Raw genomic sequence first — 19,103 nt, forward strand, 5'->3', positions numbered from 1 at the left:
CACAGTGAAGCCAGAAGCAAGCTCAGGAGACAAACCATATGCCACCATGGCCCTGTTCACTCACTGAAAATGGGCCACAAAGTTGAGCTGAGGCTTCCTGGTAGCGTATGTAAAATATGAGAATATTCACCACCTGGGGACTTGTGAGCCTCTCCCAGCAGAAGCACTAAACAGTTCCCATGTGAGAGAAGGATGCAGAGGTTTTCACCCCTGTGTTTCATGATGCCCATCATCCTGGCATTCCCCGTGTCCATATTAACAAAGCAGAATTCTGTGAATCAAGCCCATGGAGGTCGCTGTGGCAGCTGATGCACACCACCTGGTAAGACGCTAACTCCAAGAGTCTTAAGGTGCAGAAACCCCAGCCTGAGCTGGGTTGCGACCTACAGGTAAGGCTTGGTCCTCAATCTGCTGTGCTCACTAACTGGTCTCCCTTTCTGTGTGTCCCTGCAGGGCTCTGGCTGAGAACATGGCCAATGACATTGATGAGCTTATCGGCATCCCTTTCCCCAACCACAGCAGCGAGGTGCTGTGCAGCCTCAATGAGCAGCGGCATGCAGGGCTGCTGTGCGACGTGCTGCTGGTGGTTCAGGAGCAGGAGTACCGGACGCACCGCTCAGTGTTGGCTGCCTGCAGCAAGTATTTCAAGAAGCTCTTCACAGCCGGGAGCCTGGCCAGCCAGCCCTATGTCTATGAGATTGACTTTGTCCAGCCTGAGGCTCTGGCCGCCATCCTGGAGTTTGCCTACACCTCCACACTCACCATCACCGCCTCCAACGTCAAGCACATCCTCAATGCTGCCAGGATGCTGGAGATCCAGTGCATCGTGAATGTGTGCCTGGAGATCATGGAGCCTGGCGGCAACGGTGGTGAGGAGGACGACAAGGAGGAGGATGACGATGATGAAGATGACGATGAGGAGGAGGATGAAGAAGAGGAAGAAGAAGAGGAAGAGGAGGAGGATGACACAGAGGACTTTGCTGACCAGGAAAACTTGCCTGACCCCCAGGACATCAACTGCCCCCAAAGCCCCTCCGAGACGGACCATCTCACAGAGAAGGCCTACTCAGACACACCCAGGGACTTCCCCGACTCCTTCCAGCCAGGCAGCCCTGGCCATCTGGGAGTGATACGGGACTTCTCCATTGAATCTCTGCTGAGGGAGAACTTGTACCCCAAAGCCAACATCCCTGACAGAAAACCCTCCTTATCTCCATTTGCCCCAGAATTCTTCCCACACCTCTGGCCAGGGGACTTTGGTGCCTTTGCTCAGCTGCCTGAGCAGCCCATGGACAGTGGGCCACTGGATCTAGTCATCAAGAACCGCAAAATCAAGGAGGAGGAGAAGGAGGAACTAGCCCCGCCCCCACCCCCTCCCTTCCCTAGTGACTTCTTCAAGGACATGTTTCCCGACCTGCCTGGTGGGCCACTGGGCCCTATCAAGGCAGAGAATGACTATGGTGCCTATCTCAACTTCCTGAGTGCCACCCACCTGGGGAGCCTCTTCCCACCCTGGCCGCTGGTGGAGGAGCGCAAGCTGAAGCCCAAGGCCTCCCAGCAGTGCCCCATCTGCCACAAGGTCATCATGGGGGCTGGGAAGCTGCCTCGGCACATGAGGACCCACACCGGGGAGAAGCCGTACATGTGCACCATCTGCGAGGTCCGCTTTACCAGGTGCGAGGCTAGCAGAAAGCTGGCAGGCAGCAGGGGGCGGGGCCAGAGGCCACGGGGGCGGGGAGTGAGAATAGAGAGGAATGTGGAGGTCCGGGGATGGAGAGAGAGCACACACTGAGCTCACTGCTCAGAGTGATGCTAAGCATCACCAGATGCAATGATTTCAACCCCCTCTTAGGAACTAAACTGTTTTCTCAAATACAGTGTTAGGGTGAAGCCTGAGACATAAAAACAGGTCAGAGCAGGGCTGTGCTGGGGAGAACTGAGGAGCCAGGCAGGTCCCGTGGAGGGGAGGTCCTCCCTGTGCTCCATAGGATGAGCAGCAAACGTAGTTAAGCAGTTTCTGTGTGCTGGGGGGGGGGGGGGGGGGCAGTGTTTCCCAGACACTGCTCATGGCTAGCTGGCTGCTCCTATGTGCAGCTGGACAGTCACAAAGATGGGCCTGGAATCCCAGACCTCCCACAACAATAAAGTCTATGAATAGGACACTGCAGGAGCCCCCATAGACCCTTTCCAGTCTCCTGACAGGATGGGCCTCTTACCACATTCTCCTCCTTATTTCTCCACATTGCCAGAAGGATAACTTGAGATCTGAAATCATCACATCATAAGCCTGCTGTCTTGCAGAAGCATCATTCCATTCAGCAAATGTGTGCTATGTACCATTTTGGGCCATGACTTTTGTAGTCAAACCAATAGGTGGGGGGATCTGGGGTCACAACTACCCTCTGCTAGGTTTCAAAAGCTGCTTTTTAAAAAAAAAAAAATCTGGCCTGTTGCTACATCAGTGTCCCTGGTGTAAGGCAGATCTCCTCAGCTAGGTTCCACAGTGGAAGAGTTCTGATGAGTGGCCTTCACATCATTTTGGTGTGTCTGATGTGGACAAAGCCTGTTGGTACCTGTCTTACAGCCGTGGCTTATTGAACGAGGTCCTCTCCCTCTGTCGCTGTGGACTTCAAAGAACTTGCCTTAACAGACCCATTTATTCTAATAGGGTTTCTTGGAATTTTATTCCTTTGAGTTTTCATAGTAAGCATAAGGTTTTGGCCTTCGTAGATGGAGTGGATTTTTGAGTCATGCCCATGTCAACCTAGTGGCTCTTCCAGAAGAAAGCAAGATGAACACTATAAAGTGACAAGGGCTTCTGTCATGGGCGGCAGGACACTCTGTTTGACATAGCGGAGGAAGGACTTGAGAATGTATTTCAGGTGACCTTGGCATTGCTGAAATGTCTCAGCAGGCCATCTGGTGACCGCTTTGAAGGACAACACCGAGGGTTTCTAAGCCACTTCTGGGATGGAAACCACAAACAGAATCTGTCCTGGGTTCTTCCAGAGGGCTTGGAGGGAGAATCTCACCCTGGTTGTATGCCCTTCCTCTTGGCAGATGGCTACAGCAGCCCTGAAATGCTGATGTCAGGGCACCGTATTCCCGTTATCTCACAGGGCAGCTGGAATCCAAATTCCCAGATTCAGCTCCGCCTGGCTGTCCCTGATATGTCCCAGCACACTGAAATCCTGTGGAGTTACACTGTCCCTACTCCCCTCTGCCCCTGAATTCATTTGGCTCCACAGAGCCAGCCAGCCTAAAACACCTGGGCAAGGCTTAGCTAAAGCGTGGAACAGCAGAGGAATGAGCCGGAGTTCATGTGAAGCTAAGTTCAAGTGTGATTCACCCAGCTTCAGCAGGGTCTTTGTGCCTGCCTGCGAGTCCAGCCCCCAGGGGAAGATGTCGAAGACACAGACCAAATGGGGAAGACAGCTGGATCCCAGCCCAGCCATGCTCTTCTGCCCTAACCTCCTGTGCCCGGCCCTGGGCAGAATGGCCAAAGGAACAGCAACCCTCCCTTCAGGGGACGCAGGGTACCCACACTGAGCTACTAGGAGCCCAAGTCCTCTTCTTCCTCCCTCCCTGCCCTCCCTCTGATTTCTCACAAGACAGCCTTCTCAGTGGTCTGTGCAGATCTAGGCCAGTCTACAACAGGCCCTGCCTTTCCTAGGCAAAATGTTAAACTTGTTCGGTCCCTGCAAACAGACTTTGAGCCCTCTGGACACTAGAGCAATCTCCAGGGGAGATTCCCGGGTTCGGGCAACAATGCTGTTTTGTATAGAAGAATGAAATTCCAGAATGTTCCCTCCCAACAAATTCCTGAAGGCCACTTTGTGTGGCCTCTGTGTATGCAGTCCCCCTACCCCTCCAGGTCAGCTCAGCCCTAGAGAGTTTCTGGTTATCAAGCTCCAACCCTGCCCGTCCCAGTCACTCCCCCTCCTTTGCGAGACGACAGCCATCTGGGATCTGGGCCTATCTGTAGCAACTACATTCCAGCCCCCATCTCACCTCCCCTCTCTTGGTTCCCACTCCCCTGACCCTTCTGAACAAGATCAGACCGGCTTTGGGGGCTGCTCTCCAAGGTCAAGGGCAGGAACTGCAGAGGAGATGTTGCTGGAATCCAGACTCCCATCAGGGACTTTTTCTCACCGTGGACTGAGACTGTCGTGCTGATCACTCCCCCATCACATTCTTCAGAACCACTGGCCCTTTGCTTGCTGCCCTCCCCAGGGCTACCCTGAAAGAATCCTTTCCTGCCCAGCCAAAAACCATCCATCTAGAGCTCCAGCCTCGACCTGCCAGGTTGAGGTTTTCCTGCGACCCTCTCTGCAGCCAGTTCCCTTACAGCCCTTCCATGAGGATAGCCTTTGGGCCGAGTTCCCTGGCCGTCATTCATCACACCTTCCCCTCCTCCCCACGTGGAGGCTCTTCTGCAGCATGGTTGCCTCCAGACTGGAATTCCCAGAGTTCCTTGCAAGCTAAGCCATTCCTTTGTACTGAAAGCCAAACAGGCTGAGAGGCTCTGAGCTCAGGCCTTCCTCCCCACAGCTAAGCTCCTGAGTCCATGGGACCTTTTCTCTCTCCTCAGTGCTGGGCAGAACTTAGGTTTTCTGGCTCACCTCAGCCGTCCCATGGATGTAAGAAGGGCCTGCCCTTCTCCATCATAATAGGGTCTGTTGTCTGGATGCCACTTTCTAGAATGCCTACACTTCATGGGAACATCATTTCTTTTGAGTCCTATAGCATTGCCCAGGGCAGAGTTCTCCAAGCAAAACCCCTGCCACCCCAAGTCCTATCTGCTGCCTTCATTCTGTGGGTCTCCAAGAGGAGAGACTTCTCACACCCTGCTATGACCTTGTCCTCGTGATCGCTCAGTTTTAGATAGTCTCACTCATTGTCCCATCCTTGGTTACCAGAGTCTGGAGACTAAAGGGAAGAATTGCGGTGTCTGGAGAGGGGACACCTCAGATGAGCCCTGAAACAGAGGAAAGATAAGAGGTTCTGCTGACTTGGTGGGTGTCACCTGACCTCACCCTGCAGCTAACCTCTGAGCAATTTGTTTCCCCAAAGGCAATCGTTGCTACCAGGCCCTGGGCTCCAAGAAGGCCTCAAGTCCCCTCCTTTCCCTTCTCAGCTCTTGGTCATAGGCCATGAGGTCCTGCCTGTGCCTCCCCCAGCCCTTGGCCAGGAACTCCTAGAGAGTAGGGCTATCCTGTGTTCCTCTTGAGTCCCTCAGGCTACCCATAGCTCCTCATTCAAATGCCTTAACATGGCAGCCAGCAGGAGACAGAGACAAGAGATCCCATGGAGGACAAGGGACAAGCCATTCAGGCAAAGATTAGGTAGCACTGGCTCCCCAAGAACTATGGTACCGCCGGTTTCTGCAGAATCTCTCCAGTAGTCCCAACTCTGTTAGACTACTGGGTCAGCTGAAGGCAAGGTATCAGCAAGGTCTGGCGTGGGCTTTCTCTGCTTTCTTTTTAGTGAAACCCTCTCAACAGCTCTGAGGACCTTGATAAGTTCACAAAATGTCATCAGCATTGGTGACAGGGAGAGTCCCATCAGACCATCAAGCCACAGGAAGTCTGGTTGGACAGTGGCAAGAGACTTCAGACTGACTGGGCATCTCCCAGAGGCTGGGGCCCAGGCCCTGACCCACAACCTTGACTTTTACTAGGACAAGCTCATAAGGCCCCACCAACAGTCTTCCTTACTGTGAGCCTCTCTTTGGGCTGGAAGGCGATGGTGCTCTGGGCGGGATCTCCAATGTAGGGCAATGGAACAAGGTAACAGGAAAGGAGAGGAGAGCCAGAGAGGGCGGCCACTGTTCTCATCGGGGCTGCCCTCGTCGGAGTTAGACTGGGAAGCTCTTGGTGACAAAATGGCACAGCAGGTAAAGGCACTTGCCACCAAAGCCAAGCCTGAAGAATTGAGTTTGATCCTCAGAACGCACATGATAGAAAGAGAAAACTGGATCCCAAAAGGGTGTCCTCCGGCCTCCACATGCACACAATAGCACAGGAATGATCACCCAGGCGTGTACACATTTGTGTGCATACATGTACACACACGCACACACACACAAAAAAAATGTAACAAAAAATTGTGTTCACAGAGACTGAGGAGTTGTTAACCAGCATTCCATGTCACTGGTCAGTCAACAAAGGAATGACCACCACCAGGCTCCTCAGCTTGCAGTAGGTCGTAGCACTTTGAAAAGAGCCTCCAGCAGTCAAAGGTCACCAGGAAGCCTAGGGTTGGACCAGCCTCTGCCTCTGCCCAGCTGTGTGCCCTCACCCAGTCTCCTGCCACCTCCAGCCTATGGTTCCCGAGGTGTCACTTAAGGACATAAAGCAGGTGCTCCCTAAGCCTGCTTCCAACTCCGAGATTCCATTCACAGCAGAGAGGAGGGAGCTGGGAGCCTTTCCTGCTTGTCTGTGCCCTCAGTGCCTGAAGGGATTGGTCTTTCATGGGTTCCAGAGAGACCAGGGGGGATAGATGGCCCACTGTGAGCACACAGCCATGTTGATGTTGGCATGGAGGCTGTCCCTTATCATGTGTCCCTTCCCTCACACACCAGGACTTCTGTGTCCTTGCACATGAGCTTTCTGCCTCCTGTGTCCCACAGCTCCTGGCATCATGAGACAGTTCTGGGTGCACCCATGGACGGAGGTCCTTGACGGGAAACAGCACATCCATGCCACCACTAAACAGATGTCCTCCCTTGCCAGCAAATGGAGGGCCTCGCAGGGCCACCGACATGACGATGACAGTCTAGGTCCCCCACAGTGGGAGACATGCAAACAGGTCTGCAAACAGACCACCAACCAGCAGGAAGAGCAGCTGACTCTTGTCTGGTTCAGGGCTCGGGTTTAGATTTGTCCTTTTTTCCCTTAGTGCTGAGAACTGAACCCAGGACCTTGGACATACTAGGCCTTGTCTTCTGTGGTCACTCCATCTTTGTCCCTCAGGTGACCTGCCTTGAAAAAGAGTGTCTCAAAAAAAAAAAAAAAAAAAGAGTGTCTCAGGTCTTGATAATGGCTCTCATGCTTGCTCGGGAGAGATCCACTAGCCAGGTGCGCCCTGTGCCCCCGTCATGCTGAACACTCAGCCTCCTGGGTTGCAGACGCACTGGGCATGTGCTGCTGGTGGCTGGGAAGTCACAGCAGGTAACTGTGCATGTCAGGGTTGCCGGAGGTTGTAGAAGGGAGGAAAGTCTGATGTGAGGAAACTCCGAGCACCACACCTCTTTCTCCTCTGCCTCCCCTGCTAGTCCCGCTCCCCACCTCCCAGGCTCCCAGCCCCAGGGAGCACAGAAGGGAGGACTGGCTGTGCACACATAGCGTACACACACACACACACACACACACACACACACACACACACACACACACACACACACACACACACACACACACCTCTCTACCTGGCAGTGCCCACAAGGACTTTTTCCTTCTTGCACCCACCCCAGGGGAACTGTTTTCTAAATGAGATCTCATGCGACCTCTAGTGGCCAGAAGACACCCTGCTGTCCAGGGTTATATTGCGGGTGGTTTAAATCTGGACACTTTAGGGAGGACGCTGTGGACTCCACATCTGCTCTGACCTCAAAGCCCAGCCTGGAATTACAGCAGAGGCCACACCCAAGCCCCACCTGCAAGAGGTGGTGGAGACAGCACACGGTGCTCCTGGCCCCTAGCCACGTGGGGAGAGCTGTAGAATAATTCCAGGAGGACATGCCCACTCCCCCACCCCCATCCCCCAGCCAGGCCGAAATGCTCCCTATACTGGTGTCCCGGGTGCTCAGTCCTTAGACAACAAAGCCAGAAGATCGGTTTCCCTTTGCGGACCACCAGGAGGGCCTTGAACTCCCGCCCCCTCAAGCACACCCGGAGTCTCTAAGCAACCCTAGACAACGGGCGTCATGTCTGACCCTAGCTTCAGCTTTGCCTGGAGAGTTTACCTAACTTTGCCTAAGGTCACCCAGCAAGTGGATGGCGGGCCTGCAGCTGGAGCCCCACCCCACCCCATGCCTTGCCTCTGAATAACACTTCTAACCCCAGAGCTCTCCCCCAGATCAGGCTGCATTCTCTCTGCCCCTGGCTCTTTCATAAGCCCTGCAACCCCTGCAAAGACAGAGCCCAGGGCTTAGGTGAGAAACCACCACACCGGCGGGCGGAGGAGCTTTCAGCAAGGTGTGCCAGGCTTCTGGAGTCTCCAGAAGAGTGCCGAGGACTAGCGGCTTAGGATGAGCCTAGAGGCAGAGATCAGAGGGCATCCTGCTTCAGAAAGTCCTTTACCCTTGCAGGGCTGAGACCAGAACGCTGACGCATCTCTCCTGCACGACTGTCTTCCAGGATGTGAGACGGGCCCCTAGTAATAAAGTGGGAGCTTCTCACTCAGAACCTGTGTGTAAAGGGAGTAATGGGATGTCTTTCAGAACATTTCTTTGTCCTGCTTTAATCCAGAGGTGAGGCAGATGTTTGGGCAGAAGTCGAAGGTCAGTCTTAAGACGAATCCCGCTCCTGGGTTGACACCACGGACACACGAAGCCAGTTCTGAAGCAGGAAACAATGTGACGAGCGGGAGCCTGCATCCCACTCAGGGACTAAATCCTGGCTTCTGTATTGCAGGCAGGACAAGCTGAAGATCCACATGCGGAAGCACACGGGGGAGCGGCCCTATCTGTGCATTCACTGCAACGCCAAGTTCGTGCACAACTACGACCTCAAGAACCACATGCGCATCCACACGGGCGTGCGGCCCTACCAGTGCGAGTTCTGCTACAAGAGCTTCACGCGCTCCGACCACCTACACCGCCACATCAAGCGACAGAGCTGTCGCATGGCACGGCCCCGGCGCGGCCGCAAGCCCGCCGCCTGGAGGGCCGCCAGCCTGCTCTTCGGGCCGGGTGGCCCCACGCCCGACAAGGCGGCCTTCGTGATGCCACCCACGCTGGGTGACGTGGGGGGCCACCTGGGCGGCGCGGCGGTGTGCCTCCCGGGCCCCAGCCCTGCCAAGCACTTCCTAGCGGCACCCAAGGGCGCCCTGAGCCTGCAGGAGCTGGAGCGGCAGTTCGAGGAGACGCAGATGAAGCTGTTCGGACGTGCGCAGCTCGAGGCCGAGAGGAACGCAGGCGGCCTCCTGGCCCTGGCACTGGCCGAGAACGTGGCCGCCACGCGGCCCTACTTCCCGCTCCCCGACCCCTGGGCAGCCGGCCTGGCCAGCCTCCCTGGGCTCACTGGCCTCAACCACGTGGCCTCCATGTCTGAAGCCAACAACTAGGCTGGCCCTGGTCCACCCCACTCCAAGACCCTGACTCAAGTCCCTCTTTTAGGCCCGCCCCGCCCCACCCAGTGGATCTGAACTTTCTAGTTGGCAAACACAATGGGAAAAGGAGAAAATACATTTTAGCTGCGCTGCTCTTTTCCCGGCCTTTGCGGGCAGCACCTCCCTTTTGCTGGAGTCTGAGATGGGCATCTCTTCCCTAAGGGTTGGGAGCCCCCGCCTCTTCCTGGCTGTCTCTGATTCACATAGAAACACACAGGGTGCCATGTCTCAGAAGGCCCCCCACGCTAGTGCCAGGAGCACTTTGCAGTGGTATGGGGGAGGGGGGCAGTGAAGAGGGAGCACTCCGCCGGAAGGCATGCCAGGAGGAGCCAGCAGGAGGACTGTGTCCTGACCAGGCACCTTGGTTGAGCCATACTGCCCTGTGGGGGAGTCCCTTCCAACACTGCTTTAGTCAGGAGTCAGGTTTCAGTTTAGAAGTCCCAGGTTCAATTGAGCAATGCTTCCCAGCCATGGGGAAAGACCATCCCACTGGGCAGACAGGCCTCCAGGAGCTAGAAGCTGGCATAGAGAGAGCCCATTTTAAATGGGCTTGTCCTGTGACCTTGGGCAGGTCAACCCTCTGTGCTTCAGAGTCACCCTGCTGTGAAAGGGGGTGGTAACATTCCCCTCCCCCTCTTCCATACACATTCACACCTGTTCCTAAAAAAAAGAAAGTCCCTAGAAAGGTAGCAGTTTAGCACCCCCAGAGTACTGGGAGACAGTCTATCTTACTGGGCTTGGTTACGTTGCCTCCGCATGAAAATCAGGATTTTAGATGAGACCTGTGGCAGAACTAGACAGGGACAACAGAGAGAGATGACTTTCAACGCCCAGAGGTAATTCCAGGAACCCCAAATTCTGCCCCACTTTCTGACAGGCTACTGTCACATCTGGACACCCCTGGAACAACAATCAGCATTTGCCCACTCCCCACCTGCTCCCGAGTTCAGTCTCCTTGAGCTAATACTCAAGTGGGGCTCGTTTCTAACGGCCACCACCTACCTGCCTCCCCCATCTCTGCAAGCGTCACAGCACCCAGGGCTCATCTGTTTGTTTGGAGCGGGGGAATCTCCAGGGTTTGCTGGTGACACCCTTCTACTGTATTTGAGTCGCCAATCCCCCTTTCCATGTTTGACCAAAGGGTTCCCATGCAAAGAGGCAGAATCCTTTGGGTTGTGGTACCCTCCGTGTAGCAGGTCACATGGTAGTAGCAAGACAATTTTGCTGGCCCATGCCTTCTTGGGTTTGCATTGGTTTCTTGACATCCCAGGGAGGAGAATCCACCTGCTTGGAAGGCTTAGGCCTGGAATCCCAGGGCCCCAAGCTGTGGGTACGTGAGACTCAGTTCTTCCAATACTGATTGCCTTGGCTTTATTCTGTACAAATGCAAACAAAAAGGCCAGAGAAGACAGTAGACTCCATCCCTCCCAAAGCTCCCGAGAGAGAGACACCTTGCCTCTCCGTGCCACCAGACCACAGTCCATCCGCGAAGAGTTTCCTCAGATACCCCATCCTCCTCAGCAGATACTGGGGCTGCTGCCTCATAGATCCCTATCGCAGTACAGACTTGTTTCTGGACCCATCCGCCAATATGCACACTCTGACCCCTCAGCCAAGGGACTGCCGCCGCTGACCCAGACTCAGCCGACAGAGGAACCCAGGGGAAGGCAGTACTGTCAGGCTTTTGTTTTGATTTTGTAAAGGTAACGACTTCTTATAAACTCACTTTTTCAGATGACCGCTTAGTATCTTTTGTCATTTGTTTTTGTTTGTTTGTTTTTTCTGGGCTGCCGTTTGGAGTTGTACATTGTAAAATATCCAAAGATGTTGAGTACTGTATGATCGAGCACTTGAAACAAATGGGTTGCGGGGAGAGGGGTGCTTGAGTTTTGTTTTAAACCTTTTTTTTTTTTTTTAATGTTTCTGACTTCCCTGTCTGTCTGTGGGAGAACTTCGGAATTTTTTCTATTTATAACTCTTTTTATGTGACGCCTCTGTGTATAATGACACACAACAGTTTGCCTTAGTGATTCAAGGGACAATCTTCCATAACTTTGGTCGCACGCTGCATCCTGCCCAGAACTGCTCAGCTAATTTTCTGGCCTATTTATTAAATAATGTTAACTGATTTGATTATATTGAGAGTGGTACTTCTGTGAGATGTGACTGCTGGACGTTCACAGGACAGCAAACGAGCCGTACAATCTACAGAAGTTCCTTGCTTACAGTTCAGACCCCATGGGCATGACTATTTGAATGTCAAAGACACCTATATAAAACACAGACCTTTGACTCTTTTTTTAAACAATGTTCTTTTTCACGTGTATGGGTTTTCACTACATGTAGATCTGTGCACCATGTGCATACCTGGTACCCAGGGAGGCCAGCAGAGGGCACTAGATCCCCCGAAACCAGAGTTAGAGATGGTTGTGAGCTGCCACGTGGGTGTTCCGAATCAAACCTGGGTCCTCTGGACCAACTGCTGAACCGTCTCTTTTGGCTCTAATTACTTAAAAGATAATGGGAGGTTTAATTTTATTTTTTGAGGAAGAGGCTCACTATGCATCCCAGACTAGCCTTGAACTTACCATCCTCTTGCCTCAGCCTTTGTACCCGAAGTGTTTGGAGTCAAAGTGAGCTGTTTGTCTAGTGCCACAGCTCAGGCTGGCTTTCCACTTCCCATCCTCATTTCAGGGGGTGGGGGTGGGGAGAAAGGCCAGCGCTCAGTTCTCCAGGCACCAGAGTCTTAGCACAAGGTGGATGTGTGCACACAAGCATGTAGAGATGCAGCCTGTGCTGTGTGACAGGGACAGTCCTGAGGCTGCAGACTGTGGCAGTTCATCTGGTCCTACCAGTTCTCTGGCTTGGGGCCCATCGCCTCCAGCCAGCCTTGCTGCCATGCTGTTCTTGGAGCTCCCTCTCCCTGATGAGGAGTCAGACTTCTCTTCCTCCTTTCACCCAAGCCTCTTCCAACCAGAGCCCCTGGACCCTGCCAGAGAGAGGGAATATGCTCGTCCTTGAACGAGTTCTCCCCGGTGCAGAGCACAGAGCCAGGGCTTAGATTCCTTCAGTAAACAGCATTATGGACAGGTGAAGGCTTAGCCCAGAGCCCTTTCTCTGCTTCCCACCCCCTTTATGGATGTGGTAGGCACTTGCCAGGCAGTAGTTCCCAGGACTGGGGAAAGGATCTGGTCTGGGGGTTGAATCCATTCTCCTCTGAGCTGCATGTTCCCAGACTGATCACTTCCCCACACTGGTTCTCACCATCAGGACTCTTGGTAAAGGAACGTTCCCATGTCTCTACCCAAATAGCCCTCAGGAGAGGACCCAGCCCAGCCTTCCTGACAAGAGACTGAAAGCTAACTAACTGGCCTGACATCCTTCCTGTAAGGGTAGAGTGCCTGCCTCTGAAGTCACCTGGTGGTGACAACTGACACCTCTACACTCTGATACATGCAGGCCTTTATCTTAGCACAAAAATAATGCCCAAGCTGTTTGCCAGGCAAATGGCTTGCTTCTTCACAGACTCTCCTGGTGACATCAAAATGGTCCTTGGCTACCCTACAGTGTTGGGAGGTCAGTCCACAGCTGAGGGCAGGAGCATAGGCTACATGTTCCTAGGAATTCAGGCATTCTGGGATTGTTCAGTTCTCTGCATGTAATCAGACTATTAAAGGATGTAAATCATGTTGGAGGCAGAGTACAGATTAGGGCCCAGTGACTTCTTCCTCCTTGAAGTAAATCTTCTAGCCAGACCATGTGGGAATTCCACAGAGCCGCTCCAGGCTAGTCCCAAGAGAGCTGGTGTGCTGGCCGCCAAGAACCTTCAGGGAGGGACGAGAGCAGGATGAGTCCTCTGAGGACAAGCCAAGGAGCATGCCCCTTCAGCTGGAGAAGGAAGTTTAGAGAAGGGACCAGAACGGACCCCAGGGCTGCGATGGATGGAGGAGAGCATTGGGCCAAGAGTTTGACCAGCTTGAGCCAATGAGAAAGAGACGAGGTGTCCAAACAGAAGTTAGCTTCCTAAATCTGGAGCTCTCCGGAGAGGCATGAGGCCACTTGTGAGGAGTGGGCTCTGACCCTGGCACCATCCATTTCAGAGATGCTGAGGTGGAGAATCCAGCAGGGGAGGAGAAAACTCCCGCTTCCCTTCAGCCGCTTCTATCTGGTTTGTGAACCGTGATATCACGTGGAAGGACCGCTGCCACAGAGACTGGTACAAGTGCAAAAGAAACATAGGGACAATTTCACAAAGCTACCTTGGTCCAGGGCTGCTGGGACATCCCTCTACTCTACTATTGGGACTGGAGAGAAGTGAGTGATAAGGTGACTGGGCCCACATGCTGTTACCTTGGTCTCCTCCACCTGTCCCTAGGGCTTTCTCCATCCTCTCCCTTCCCTCTTGACCTCTTTCCTCCTGGTGGTCCTCCCAGATTGCCACAGAGCAGGTAGGTGCACTCTAGGGGCTGAGCTCTTCCGGGGTGACATTTGCTTTGGGGGTAGGGTAGAGAGCTGGGACTTCGTGGAGAATGCAGAAGCGGAGTGTGAGGCCTTGGCCAGGAACCTGGCTGGTCCTCTAAGGAGGGTATGCACCGGTTGCCTGTTGAGCAGTGGAAACGGGATTGTCCTGGGACGGTTCTGCAGTGAAGTTTGGTGATCAGTGATACCCCGCTCCCAGCCCCCGTGCTCTCCTCCCCTTTGCTCCAGGGCCCTCCCTACTGAGACTGCTCCCACGATGGGGCAGCCCTCGAGTTCTCCAGGCTGGGCGCTGGATGCGCCGGCGCTGGCATGGCTCTCGAGCTCCCCCTACCGGTCCTTTCCGGCGCTGCTCCTGCTCACACGCAAAGAAAAACTAAGGTAGTTTCTGTCCTTCTAGGGTTCAGGGGTACTGAAGACCAGTCAACAACTGAGTTTCCATACAAGAATGGAGCGACTCCCTGGGAAAACCGGGATCCCTTTCCTCCTGTCTACACCCTGGGGCAGAGGTTTCCAGGAGCCAGAGTGCCCACTGACCTAAACCAAAAACATGGATCAAAACAGTTCTGACCAAAACAGAACATGAAAAACATGGAAAAACAAACAAACAAACAAAATACTGACAATTGAGCATTTTAACAGCAGCTAGTCCTGCACCAAACCCAGCTCCCATGCTCACACACACACACACACACACACACACACACACACACACACACGCTGGATCACCAAACGTCTTGGTTAGATTTCTATTGCTGTGATAAAGACTATACAAAAGGCCAACTTGGGGAAGAAGGGATTTGCTCCACCTTCTGCTTCCAGGTCACCCAGTCCATCACTGAGGGCAGGGACTCGAGGCAGGAACCTGGAGGCAGAAACTGAAGCAGAGACCATGGAAGGACACTGCTTACCGTTTTGCTCCTTGTGACTTAGCTCACCCTGGTTTTTACAAAACCTAGGACCACCTGCCCGAGATGGCACCACCCAGAGTGAGCTGGGCCCTCCCACATCAATCAAGAGAATGTATCATAGGCTTGCCTACAGGCCAGTCTGCTGAAGGCGTTCCCTCAGTTTAGATTCCCCCTTCCCAGACATGTTTAGGATTGTGTCAACTTGACAGAAACCAACCAGCACACCAGAGAAGCCATGTCCAAGATGATGTTACTCCTCATAACCATAGGGGACCCAAAGTGCATGACAGAAATGGGCACAGCCGTTGACCCCCAGGCTTCCCAGCTGGACTGTCCATACCTCACACTCTTCATCCTCGTAGCTCCGTCTTTAGCCATGAGCTCTGACCTAGAATGCAAAGCAAAAGACCAAGCCAATGGGTTTCTAGAATGAGGAAGGAAGGCAGATTGAGTCAGACTCATGTTTGTCTAAAAATTAATTAAGTGAAGCATGAAATGACTGTCCAGGTACCCCTGGTGCCTTGTGCCAGCTCCAATCCCGGAAGGAAACATTATCTCCATTTCTGTTTGTTGGGATCCCTGGTCAAACACCATCCTACCTATAAAAGGCATTCCTTAGAGGGAATGAAATCTCTGGCAGGATTTCCACAGGGTCAGAGGGTCAGGCTATCAGGGCTGCCAGGATCGGCTGTGTTACATACCACTGCCACACTGGAAGGGTGCCATGCCTGGACAGATCTGCATGTGTGTTACATAACGGACACGTATGTCAGGATGGTTTCTAGCAGAGGGCAGTGGAGTGACTTAAGAGTGTCTCTGTCCAGTCTGTGCTTGGTCTCCACAGCCCCACACTGCACTGTCAGCTTGCTCCAACAGGGTTTGGATGGTTGCTGCTGTGTGCCACACCCCCAGAAGCTCACAGGGAACTCTGCCCTGAGGCCCGCTGCCACAGACCTACTGCACCTCTCTAGAAACAGATCCCACACTCCACAACTGCTCACTGTTCCCTGCTTAGGACAGTCCAGGCCGGGGCCCCTTACAGGAAATGCCAGGCCCGACACAAGACTATAAGAGGCTGAGGACCTGGCTTCCGTCTTACAGGATGGTTCACACTGTGGGCTCCCCAAACATCAGTCTTACCAATGCAGAGTGGCTTTAAAACATGTCACAGCTCCACGCAATTTCTGACTCACAACAGGCCTAAGGCTCAACTGACAGATGGTGGGGACAAGGCCTCATGGTGAACTTTGACACAGACAAGAGTGGTCCTGGATCACCCACTCCCTGACCACTGAGCCCTGTCTATGGAAGTCAGAGGCCAGAACAGGGCAAGGCTACTGGGCATCTTATTAGAGTTCACTGCTGTTTTCTCTCCTGGCACCTCAGCCCTCTGCAGGTCTCGACAAATGTTCGTCACAGCCCCACCGGCCTCATTCAACACTGCCTCAGCCGAGAGCTCTGGGTAGCAAGACCAAGATGGTCCGCACCTCGCTGTTCCTCAGCAGACATGGCTGAAGAGGCTTCCCTGTTACACCAGGCCCTTCCCTTTAGAGGGAAGAAGTCTGAGAATCCTCTCCATTCAACCGCCTCTCTCTTCAAAGCCAGGTTTCCTAATTCAGTTGGCCCTGCAGAACCAGGTGTTTTGATTTAAATGGCATTTATTTTCCGATCTCCACACCAGTCCTCTAGAAGCCACACCCTAAAATGGAAAAGTGTCGTCTTATTTCCCAGTGCCTGGGATGTCCTGAGCAGGTAAGCCCCTGAGGGGTTAGAAGTGAAGGGGTGAGAAGGCCCGAAGGTCATAGCAAAATATGTCAAAGGGGTCCTGAGAGGAGGCTCCCTCCATCCCGTCCAGGCTCTTCTCTGGGGGAGCTGGCAGACTGACCCATACATGAGTCATGGAGTCCTCTGCTCGCCTGCTCTTCTCCTTCATGAGTGACAGCCACCTGGAGGGTTCTGTAGGCTCTTCATGGGAACACGTGGAACCCAGCCCTCCAACCACCCGGTAGTCGCTGGATCAGTGTGGACTTCCTTCCCGCCCGTTAATAACACTTAAACTAAGAGCGTCCATGTCTTTTCCTTGCCTTCCTTGGCTGATTTTCTCTTACCTTTAGAATGGGAAAGGAAGGAGGGAAAAAGGGAAAAGGATGGAGTGGTTCACTTCCAGGCCCTCTGCCTGGGTCCCACTTCCCCAGACCAGGGCATCAGCAGCATTGGCCCAGGTTGTGGCCCAGCAGTGTGTGTAGGAAGCAGCCCCGGGCACCAGCAGCAGCAGCAGTTCATCCACTGCACAGCTACTGTCTAATCCACGCAGCACTCTCTCCAGAATTCCCTGGAAACACACGCAAATAGGCCACGCGCAGGTGTTCTAAACTCAGCTGCCATCAGGCTGGAAGTGCATACTCCTGGTCCTCTTAGGTTCTGTGTCACATTTGCAGGGGTTTTCACACATAGAAACACGCTGCATGCAGGACAGCCAAAGGGGAACGGATGTTGACCATGGTCAGCACACTTTGTCTGAAAAAATATCACATTCTACGACTGTCATCATCACAAGGAAGACGCTATGATGGCACAGGAAGCCAGTGATAATGTCTAACCATTGGTGTGGACTTTGTTTTTCGGAGACTTTTATTTGTGATTTGGGGATTTGGAAAGTTTCCTTGATTGTTTATTATGCTCCATCCTTAAAAAAAATACTGCTAAGGATAGCCTGATGGAGCACAAAATTAGGTGGCTGGTTTCCTAACCTTTTTCTGTGCCAATTCTCTGCACAACCCTAAGAAAGTTGCTTCCACTCTGAACCTGTGCTGTATGATCTGGAGAATGATGAGGTTCGTAAGAGGAGCCCCAAAACTTCTTTCTACTCTCATAAGAAAAAGGGGACTTGTTTAGAGTTTGTCTGCTCCAAGCAACCTTTGGCAGAGGTCCCATCTCCTAACCTAAGACCACTCTTTTCTCTCTCCAGGACTGAGGCTACCCAAGGGGCAGCAGGTTGTAAATACTGTTGAGAATGCCTCCATCCCAGTTCACACGGCCTTCTGAAAACACCTTCTGTACTGTTCTACCAAGCAGTGCACAGATTGCTTCAACTTCAGGTTTCCTACCTGCAGGGATGGTGCACACATTCTCCTGGGTCATCCTCATGGAGCTGCCTGTGGGGTAGCCCGGGTGAACAGCTTCCTTTCTCATAAGTGGTGTTTTAACTGCAGACACAGAACTGGTCCCAGGGCTTTCTTTCTGCTCACACTTGACTTTTTACTTTGTTCACTATGTCAGACCTGTCTGTAGACACACCCTGCCTCATCACCTGTCTGAGGGTCAGGAACAAGTACTTGTCTAGAGGGGCAAGTCAGAGTCTACCCCCAGATCTCTACTATGGAATCATGGGGAAACGGGGCAGCTGGAATAGGAGTAGGCTCTGATGGAAAGTGCCTTTGAAGTGAGAAGATTCTATGTCTGGTTGCAGGTTTTTCTGAAGTATCTTTGGAAGGCGCCAATGTTGCCACCTTGATTTATGAAATGATGCCAGCTTCCCAGCAGGTCCCAGCAGCCCTACAGATGCTCCATGGCAAGGCTTTGGGAGCCTGCACAAGGTAATCAGAGGGGAAGGGAACTGGGATGTGTGAACCTGCACAGTGACCCCTGTGTGTCTTTTCGGGACTATGCTATCCTGGGTCCCACAGCAGCATTCTTAGCAGTAACAACATCAAAAAAAGTGCCCACACCCCACACATACTACATTACACAAAATGCAGGCCCTCATAGCATTTCATACCAAAGAGGCTCCTTTACAAGTATTTAGAAGTCAACCCAGGCCAGTTTCAGAAGGCTGTGATTCTCTCGGACTGGGCCTTAGAACACCTGAAAGATGGGGATGCTGTATGTCCAGGTGCAGACTGTGTCCTTGGGACACCAGACCACCTTGCGATGGGTCTGGAAAGGGACAGTCAGGTGAAAAGTGTGTTCCAGGTGGAAGGCATGACAGATAGAGGTAAGGAATAGTGGGAGAATCCAGTCACTTGCAAGTGAGGGGAAATGAAAGCCATTCTTGCTTCTGTCTGTCAAGTACCTGGGAACACCTGAGAAAGACCAGAGTCTGTGTTTTAGCACCTAGGATGCCTAGGGATCTTCAGAGAGCATGGAGAATCTACCCTGCCTGCCCCCAGCCTCTTAACTGACTACAGCACCTCAAACCAAATGTCCACTGAAAGGATTTAGGAAACCTAGAAAAAAACTATTTTTTAAAAGTTTCTTTAAGGCATCAGAAAGCAATTGAAGTAGAAAGAATTTGTGGAGCATAATTCAAAAATAAGTCAAGAAAGGCAAGTGCAGAATTGCAAGTAATTTGTCACCACACTAAGACATGGAGCCGAGCTTCCC

At 52.9% G+C, this 19,103-nt stretch overlaps 1 protein-coding gene across 1 annotated transcript; it reads left to right on the top strand.

The window, feature by feature from the left end:
* Positions 1-457: 457 nt before the first annotated feature.
* Zbtb7c (zinc finger and BTB domain containing 7C) lies at positions 458-11,174 on the top strand. The gene is made up of 2 exons (XM_059246191.1): positions 458-1,674; positions 8,637-11,174. The coding sequence occupies exons 1-2, from the start codon at positions 470-472 to the stop codon at positions 9,286-9,288; spliced, it is 1,857 nt and encodes a 618-aa protein (XP_059102174.1). The 5' UTR covers positions 458-469; the 3' UTR covers positions 9,289-11,174.
* The last annotated feature ends 7,929 nt before the right edge of the window (positions 11,175-19,103 follow it).

This window comes from Peromyscus eremicus, chromosome 19, assembly GCF_949786415.1.
Source record: "Peromyscus eremicus chromosome 19, PerEre_H2_v1, whole genome shotgun sequence".
Lineage (NCBI taxonomy): Eukaryota > Metazoa > Chordata > Mammalia > Rodentia > Cricetidae > Peromyscus > Peromyscus eremicus.

Bases quoted from the DNA above. Each gene is read 5' to 3' on its own strand.
- Zbtb7c (XM_059246191.1), top strand. From the start codon at position 470: ATGGCCAATGACATTGATGAGCTTATCGGCATCCCTTTCCCCAACCAC. The intron at 1,675-8,636 runs GTGCGAGGCTAG...TCTGTATTGCAG, and splicing joins TGCGAGGTCCGCTTTACCAG to GCAGGACAAGCTGAAGATCC.